This window comes from Cebus imitator, unplaced genomic scaffold, assembly GCF_001604975.1.
Source record: "Cebus imitator isolate Cc_AM_T3 unplaced genomic scaffold, Cebus_imitator-1.0 Scaffold513, whole genome shotgun sequence".
NCBI classification, from domain to species: Eukaryota; Metazoa; Chordata; class Mammalia; order Primates; family Cebidae; genus Cebus; species Cebus imitator.
In genome coordinates this window covers 1182860-1192029 of record NW_016107828.1, presented here as the reverse complement: position 1 = coordinate 1192029, position 9170 = coordinate 1182860, and the positions used below count along the sequence as shown (strand labels likewise).

The following is a 9170-nucleotide window of genomic DNA, read 5'->3' as shown; positions in this document are numbered from 1 at the left end:
TTTTGAGTCTGGTATTTATTTTACCGGTGCGCTGTGCCATGATCTCCTCTTCCATTCTTGGGTGAGCGATAGACCAAGAACCTGGAGAAATGTCCTCTCAGGGGAGCTGAGGGTTCCCTGAACCCCAAAACCTGGAAACATTATAATTTCTCTTTAATTGCAGGTAATTTACTTGAAATCCTGTTACCCAGATCATAGCAGAAAAGTTATTTATGAAAACCTCTAAACATTAAAATAAATGGCTTTCTATTTACTCTCTCTCCCTCTCTTTCTCTCTCTCCCTCTATCTATCTATCTATCTATCTATCTATCTATCTATCTATCTATCTAGAAATGGGGTCTTACCATGTTACCGAGCCTGGTCTTGAACTCCTGGCCTCAGGTGATCTGCACGCCTCAGCCACTGAAAGTGCTGGGATTACAGACATAAGCCACCGCGCTGGGTCCCATTCACTCTTGTTTCACACACAGTTTTGATTATGTGAAATGGAATAGCAAGTTAGACAAGAGGTGGGCTAGAGATAGGTGCACAAGAAGGGCCAGAGGTAGAGGTGTCACAAGAAGTGACACCTGAGAATGAGTCAGTAAAAAAACCCTAACATAATAAGTGTAATAATTTATGAATGGGACTCTAGAGTGTTTTGGCATTTGAGATACAACTTCCTTAAATTTCTGAGGTCATTACCAATACAGGTATCAGGATGAATTCATGATTATAATGGTTTTGGGGTAGTATAACTGTAGGGTTGTTTTAACTAGAAGTAAATTTAAAACACCTTAAAAGGATATAAAATCAATAGCAAATTGCTCTCTCTTACCCAGAATAAATTCTTATCATAAGACCAAGAAGATGGGTAAATTATAAAACTATTTCTATTATGTTTTGTATCCTGGAAATAGTGGGTTATTCAGGGAAGGAAGAAAAATGTATTTTTTTCTTTCTTGGTGTAGGAAAATATGAGACAAACTTTTCAAGTAGATGAAAGTTGTTACTGTTACCCTTCTATATTTTTCTGCCTCTATTTAATATATTTTTGACCTTCCAAGAATTCTCATTAGAGATTCTGCTGTTCTCCTTCTACCCTCAGCCCTTCATTGTGGCATATTAAACACCGCCACCTCCCAACTCCTATGACCACCTTAGCCACTAAGTGCTCCTGCCTGGAACAGGGCCTGACATCTAGAAGCATTTAATAAGTCTGAATAAATGAACAGACGCATCAATAAAACTGTTCTCAATGTCTCTAAATTGTCTTCATATTTTCTCCAGAATCAAAACTCTCTTTAATTCAGATACTTTCCAGAAGTTAGTAGGAAAGCCATCTGATTGACTTAATTCAAAACAAATGTGTTCACGATGGAAAGAAAGCCCATTAATCTTTTGGGAAGCATTTGGATTGGTAAGAATGCTTGATAACCCAGATGAAAATCTTATTTATAGAATTTTAGGCAAAGGAGCAAGGTAAGAATATAAGCAAATTGGCCAGTTTAGTAACAATGCTGGACATAAGAAGGCTGGCTTAGGCCTTAACCTCACCTAGGTATCTGATCTCAGGATGAAAATCACTAAAGCTCTACCATTTTTTTTTTTTTTTCTCATTAAACTTTTTTAATGGGTCTCAAAATTCTGTGACAAATTTTTGGTCGTTTCCATTAAAAAGTACTGATTTTAAAAACTAATAACTTAAAACTGCCACAAGCAAAAAAGAAAACCAAAGTGGTCCACAAAACATTCTCCTTTCCTTCTGAAGGTTTTACGGTGCATTGTTATCATTGACCAGTCTTTTACTACTAAACTTAAATGGCCAATTGAAATAAACAGTTCTGAGACCGTTCTTCCTCCACCACTGATTAAGACTGAGGTGGCAGGTATTAGGGATAATATTCATTTAGCCTTCTGAGCTTTCTGGGCAGACTTGGTGACCTTGCCAGCTCCAGCAGCCTTCTTGTCCACTGCTTTGATGACACCCACAGCAACTGTCTGTCTCATATCACGAACAGCAAAGCGACCGAGAGGTGGATAGTCTGAGAAGCTCTCAACACACATGGGCTTGCCAGGAACCATGTCAACAATGGCAGCATCACCAGACTTCAAGAATTTAGGGCCATCTTCCAGCTTTTTACCAGAACGGCGATCAATCTTTTCCTTCAGCTCAGCAAACTTGCAGGCAATGTGAGCCATGTGGCAATCTAGTACAGGGGCATAGCCAGCACTGATTTGGCCTGGATGGTTCAGGATAATCACCTGAGCAGTGAAGCCAGCTGCTTCCATTGGTGGGTCGTTCTTGCTGTCACCAGCAACGTTGCCACGACGAACATCCTTGACAGACACATTCTTGACATTGAAGCCCACATTGTCCCCAGGAAGAGCTTCACTCAAAGCTTCATGGTGCATTTCAACAGATTTCACTTCAGTTGTAACGTTGACTGGAGCAAAGGTGACCACCATACCAGGTTTGAGAACACCAGTCTCCACTCGGCCAACAGGAACAGTACCAATACCACCAATTTTATAGACATCCTGGAGAGGCAGGTGCAAGGGCTTGTCAGTTGGACGAGTTGGTGGTAGGATGCAGTCTAGAGCCTCAAGCAGTGTGGTTCCACTGGCGTTGCCATCCTTACGGGTGACTTTCCAACCCTTGAACCAAGGCATGTTAGCACTTGGCTCCAGCATGTTGTCACCATTCCAACCAGAAATTGGCACAAATGCTACTGTGTCGGGGTTGTAGCCAATTTTCTTAATGTAAGTGCTGACTTCCTTAACGATTTCCTCATATCTCTTCTGGCTGTAGGGTGGCTCAGTGGAATTCATTTTGTTAACACCAACAATTAGTTGTTTCACACCTAGTGTGTAAGCCAGGAGGGCATGCTCTCGGGTCTGCCCATTCTTGGAGCTACCAGCTTCAAATTCACCAACACCAGCAGCGACAATCAGGACAGCACAGTCAGCCTGAGATGTCCCTGTAAAGATGTTTTTGATGAAGTCTCTGTGTCCTGGGGCATCAGTGATAGTCATGTAGTACTTGCTGGTCTCGAATTTCCACAAGGGGATATCAATGGTGACACCACGTTCACGCTCGGCTTTCAGTTTATCGAAGATCCAGGCATACTTGAAGGAGCCCTTTTCCATCTCAGCAGCCTCCTTCTCAAACTTTTCAATGGTTCTTTTATCGATGCCACCGTATTTGTAGATTAGATGGCCAGTAGAGTTGGACTTGCCCGAATCTACACGTCCAATGACGACAATGTTGATATGAGTCTTTTCCTTTCCCATTTGGGCTTTTAGGGGTAGTTTTCACGACACCTATGTTCTGGCGGCAAACCCGTTGCGAAAAACCAGAGACCCTTTCTTTGGAGAATCTAGAAAGAGATATTTCCAGCCATATACAGGCACATAAGAACTAGCGGTAAGATCGCGTGTAAACCACAGGAGAAGCGTCCCTTTCAAACTCTTCTGCTGTGTGTTCGTTCACCTTAGGAAGTTACATTTATGTTTAGATTCAGCGAGTTAGAAACACGTTTCTTCTAAAAGCTGCGTTTGGATATTCCTGAGTGAATGGAAGCCTAGGGTGTAATGAGAAATATCTGGCTCTAAAACAAAAACGGAGCTGTCTAGCAGAATGATTGTCAACGTGTATATTCAACTCACAGAGTTAAACATATGTGTGAATGTAGCAGTTCAGAAACCCTTTCTTTGGAGGATCTAGAAAGAGATATTTCCCGCCATATACAGGCATATAAGAATTAGCACTAAGATCGCGTCTAAACCACAGGAGAAACGTCTCTTTCAAACTGCTCTGCTCTGTGCTCGTTCAGCTTAGGAAGTTGCATCTATGTTTAGATTCACTGAGTTAGAAACACGTTTCTTCTAAAAACTGCGTTTGGATATTCCTGAGTGAATGGGAGTATAAGATGTAATGAGAAATATCTGGCTCTAAAGCAAAAACGGAGCTATCTAGCAAAATGATTGTGAAAGTGTATATTCAACTTAGAGAGTTAAACAAATGTGTGAATGTAGCAGTTCAGAAACACTGTCTTTGGAGAATCTAGAAAGACATATTTCCTGACATATACAAGCACATAAGAATTAGCGGTAAGATCGTGTCTAAAGCACAGGAGAAACGTCTCTTTCAAACTGCTCTACTGCGTGTTTGTTCACCTTAGAAACTTGCGTCTATGTTTAGATTCAGCGAGTTAGAAACACGTTTATTCTAAAGCTGCGTTTGGATAATCCTGAGTGAAAGGGAGTATAGGGTGTAATGAGAAATATCTGGCTCTAAAACAAAAACCGAGCTATCTATCAGAATGATTATCAAGGTGTATATTTAATGTACAGAGTTAAGCAGATGTGTGAATGTAGCAGTTCAGAAATCCTTCCTTTGGAGATCTAGAAAGAGATATTTCCAGCCATATCAGGCACATAAGAATTAGCGGTACGATCGCCTCTAAACCACAGGAGAATCGCCTCTTTCAAACTGCTCTGTTGTGTGTTCGTTCACTATAGGAAGTTGCATATATGTTTCGATTCAGCGAGTTAGAAAGACTTTTCTTCTAAAAGCTGTGTTTTCATATTCTTCAGTGCAAGGGAGTTTAGGGTTTAATGAGAAATATCTGGCTCTAAAAAAAACGGAGCTGTCTAGCAGAATTATTGTCAAGGTGTATATTCAACTTAGGGAGTTAAACAGATGTGTGTGTGCAACAGTTCGGAAACCCTTCCTTTGGAGAATCTAGAAACAGGCATTTCCAGAAATATACTTGCACATAAGAATTAGCAGTAAGATCGCCTCTAAACCACGAGAGAAACGTCTCTTTCAAACAGCTCTGCTGTGTGTTCATTCACCTTAGGAATTTGCATCTATGTTTAGATTCAGCGAGTTAGAAACAAGTTTCTTCTAATAGCTGCATTGGATATTCTTGAGTGAATGGGAGTAGAGGGTGTTATGAGAAATATCTGGCTCTAAAACAAAAACGGAGCTATCTAGCAGAATGCTGTTAAAGGTGTATATTCAACTTTCCGAGTTAAACAGGTGTGTGAATGTAACAGTTCAGAAATCTTTTCTTTGCAGAATCTAGAAACAGACATTTCAAGCCATATTCAGGCACATAGGAATTAGTGGTAAGATCGCATATAAACCATAGGAGAAACGAACCCTTGAAACTGCTCTGCTGTGTCCTCATTCACCTTAGGAAGTTGCATCTACTTTTAGATACAGTGAGTTAGAAACACGTTTCTTCTAAAAGCTGCGTTTGTATATTCCTCAGTGAATGGGATCATAGGGTGTTGTGAGAAATATCTGGCTCTAAAACAAAAACGGAGGTATCTAGAAAAATGATTGTCAAGGTGTATATTCAATTTACCAAGTTAAACACATGTGTAAATGTAGCAGTTCACTAATATTTTCTTTGGAGAATCTAGAAACAAACATTTCTAGCCATACACAGGCACATAAGAATTAGAGGTAAGATCGCGTCTGAACAACGGAAGAAATGTATCCTTGAAACTGCTCTGCTGTGTGTTCGTTAGCATCAGGAAGTTGCATCTATGTTTACATTCAGTGAGTTAGAAACACTTTTCTTCTAAAAGCTGCGTTTGGATATTCCTGAGTGAATGGGAATATAGGGTGTAGCGAGAAATATCGGTCTCTAAAACAAAAACGGAGCTATCTAGCAGAATCATTGTCAAGGTGTATATTTAACATACAGAATTAAACAGATGTGTGAATGTAGCAGTTCAGAAACACTTTCTTTGCAGAATCTAGAAACTGATATTTTCAGCTATATACAGGCACATAAGAATTAGCATTAATATCTCGTCTAAACCAGAGGAGAAACGTCTCTTTCAAACTGCTCTGCTCTGTGTTCGTTCACCTTAGGAAGTTGCATCTCTGTTTAGATTCAGCGAGTTAGAAACACGTTTCTTCTAAAAGCTGCGTTTGGATATTCCTGAGTGAATGGGAGTATAGGGTGTAATGAGAAATATCTTTCTCTAAAACAAAAACCGAGCTATCTAGCAGAAGTATTGTCAAGGTGTGTATTCAACATATAGAGTTTAACAGGTGTGTGAATTTAGCAGTTCAGAAACCCTTACTTTGGAAAAACTAGGAAGGGATACTTCCAGCCATATACAGGCACATAAGAATTAGCGGTAAGATCGCGTCTAAACCACAGGAGAAATGTCTCTTTCAAACTGCTTTGCTGTGTGTTCGTTCACCTTAGAAAGTTGCATCTATGTTTTGATTCAGTGAGTTAGAAACACGTTTCTTGTACAAGCTGCGTTTGGATATTCCTGAGTGAATTGGAGTATAGGGTGTAATGAGAAATATCTGGCTCTACAACAAAAACAGAGATATCTAGCAGAATGATTGTCAAGGTTTATATTCAACTTACAGAGATAAAGAGATTTGTGAATGTAGCAGTTCAGAAACACTTTCTTTGGAGAATCAAGAAAGAGGTGTTTCCAGCCGTATACAGGCACATAAGAATTAGCGGTAAGATCGCATCTAAACCACAGGAGAAACGTCTCTTTCAAGCTGCTCTGCTTTGCGTGCGTTTATCTTAGGAAGTTGCATCTATGTTTAGATTCAGTGAGCCAGAAACAAGTTTCTATAAAAGCTGCCTTTGGATGTTCCTGAGTGAATGGGAGTATAGGGTGTAATGAGAAATATCTGCTCTAAAACAAAAACGGAGCTATCTAGCAGAATGATTGTCAAGGTATATATTCAACGTACAGTGTTAAACAGATGTGTGAATGTAGCAGTTCAGAAACCATTTCTTTAGAGCATCTGGAAAGAGATATTTCCAGCCATACACAGGCACATCAGAATTAGAGGTATGATCGTGTCTAAACCAGAGGAAAAACGTCTATTTCAAACTGCACTGCTGTGTGTTCTTTCACCTTAGGAATTTGCATCTATGTTTAGATTCAGCGAGTAAGAAACACGTTTATTCTAAAGGCAGTGTTTGGATTTTCCGGAGTGAATTGGAGTATAGGGTGTAATGAGAAATATCTGGCTCTGAAACAAAAAAGGATCTATCTAGCATAATAATTTTCAAGGTGTGTCTTCACCTTACAGATTTAAACAGATCTGTCAATGTAGCAGTTCAGAAACCCTTCCTTTTGAGAATCTAGAAAGAGATATATCCAGCCATATACAGGCACATAAGAATGAGCATTAAAATCACGTCTAAACCACAGGAGAAACGTCTCTTTCAAACTGCTGTGCTGTGTGTTCGTTCACCTTAGGAAGTTGCATCTATGTTTCGATTCAGCGAGTTAGAAACACGTTTCTTCTAAAAGCTGCGTTTGGATATTCCTGAGTGAATGGGAGTTTAGGGTTTAATGGAAAATATCTGGCTCTATAACAAGCGGAGGTATCCAACAGATTCATTATCAAGGTGTATATTCAACTTACAGGATTAAATAGATGTGTGATTGTAGTAGTTCAGAAACCCTTTATTTGGAGAATCTAGAAAGAGATATTTCCAGCCATATACAGGCATATAAGAATTAGCAGTAAGTTCACATCTAAACGACAGGGGAAATGTCTCTTTCAAACTGCTCTGCTGTGTTCGTTCGCCTTAGGAAGTTTCATCTATGTTTAGATTCAGCGAGTTAGAAACACGTTTCTTCCAACAGCTGCGTTTGGATATTCCAGAGACAATGGGAATATAGTGTGTAATGAGAAATATCTGGCTGTAAAAGAAAAATGGAGCTATCTAGCAGAATTATTGTCAAGGTGTATATTTAACATACAAAGTTAAACAGATATGTGAATGTAGCAGTTCAGAAACCCTTTCTTTGGAGAATCTAGAAATTCATATTTTCAGTGATATACAGGCACATAAGAAATAGTGGAAAGATTACGTCTAAACCACAGGAGAAACGTCTCTTTCAAACTGCTTTACTGTGTGTTCCTTCACCTTAGGAAGTTGCATCTATGTTTAGATTCAGTGAGTTAGAAACAGGTTTCCTCTAAAAGCTGCGTCTGGAAATTCCTGAGTGAATGGGAGTATAGGGTGTTATGAGAAATATCTGGCTCTAAAACAAAAACTGAGGTATCTATCAGAATGATTGTCAAGCTGTATATTCAACTTACAGAGATAAACAGATGTGTGAATGTAGCAGTTAACAAATCCTTTCTTTGGAGAATCTAGAAAGAGATATTTCCAGCGATATACAGGCAAATAAGAATTAGTGGTAAGATCACATCTAAACCACAGGAGAAACGTCTCTTTTAAGCTGCTATGCTGTGTGCTCCTTCACCTTATGAAACTGCATATATGTTTAGATTCAGGGAGTTAGAAACACGTTTGTTCTAAAAGCTCCGTTTGGATATTCCAGAGTGAATGGGAGTATAGAGTGTAATGAGAAATATCTGGCTCTAAAACAGAAACGGAGCTATCTAGCATAATGATTGTCAAGCTGTATATTCAACTTACAGAGGTAAACAGATCTGTGAATGTAGCAGTTCGGAAACCCTTCCTTTGGAGAATCTCGAAAGAGATATTTCCACCCACATATAGGCACATAAGAATTAGCGGTAAGATCGTGTCTAAACCACAGGAGAAACGTCTCTTCCAAAATGCTCTGCTGTGTGTTCGTTCACCTTAGGAAGTTGCATCTATGTTTAGATTCAACGAGTTAGAAACACGTTTCTTCTATAAGCTGCGTTTGGATATTCCTGAGTCAATAGGGGGTTAGGGTGAAATGAGAAATATCTGGCTCTATAAACAAAACGGAGCTATCTAGCAGAATGATTGTCAAGGTGTATATTCAACGTACAGAGTTAAACAGAGGCATGAATGTAGTAGTTCAGAAACCCTTTCCTTGGAGAATCTATAAAGAGATATTTCCAACCATATGCGGGCATGTAAGAATTAACGGTAAGTTTGAGTCTAAACCACAGGAGAAACGTCTCTTTCAAACTGTTCTGCTCTGAGTTCCTTCAGCTTAGGAAGTTGCATCTATGTTTAGATTCAGCGAGTTTGAAACACCTTTCTTCTTTTTTTGTGTTTTTTTTTCCCATTCATTTATTTTATTGCATTTTAGGTTTTGGGGTACATGTGGCGAACATGCAGAATTGTTGCATAGGTACACATGTGGCAGTGTGATTTGCTGCCTTCCTCCCCATCACCTACATCTGGCATTTCTCCACTTGCTATCTCTCCCC

At 39.4% G+C, this 9170-nt stretch overlaps 1 protein-coding gene across 2 annotated transcripts in view; it reads right to left on the bottom strand.

The window, feature by feature from the left end:
- Positions 1-1580: 1580 nt before the first annotated feature.
- Positions 1581-9170, bottom strand: part of LOC108292927 (putative elongation factor 1-alpha-like 3) — a 7956-nt gene continuing 366 nt past the window's right edge. The window contains exon 2 of one of the 2 annotated variants that reach the window (XM_037733302.1): positions 1581-3038. In XM_037733302.1, the coding sequence (XP_037589230.1) occupies positions 1886-3038 (1153 nt within the window). In that variant the 3' untranslated portion in view covers positions 1581-1885. Of the gene's footprint in view, positions 3290-9170 lie in introns of those variants that run through there. The other variant, XM_017514076.2, reaches the window with a different exon arrangement.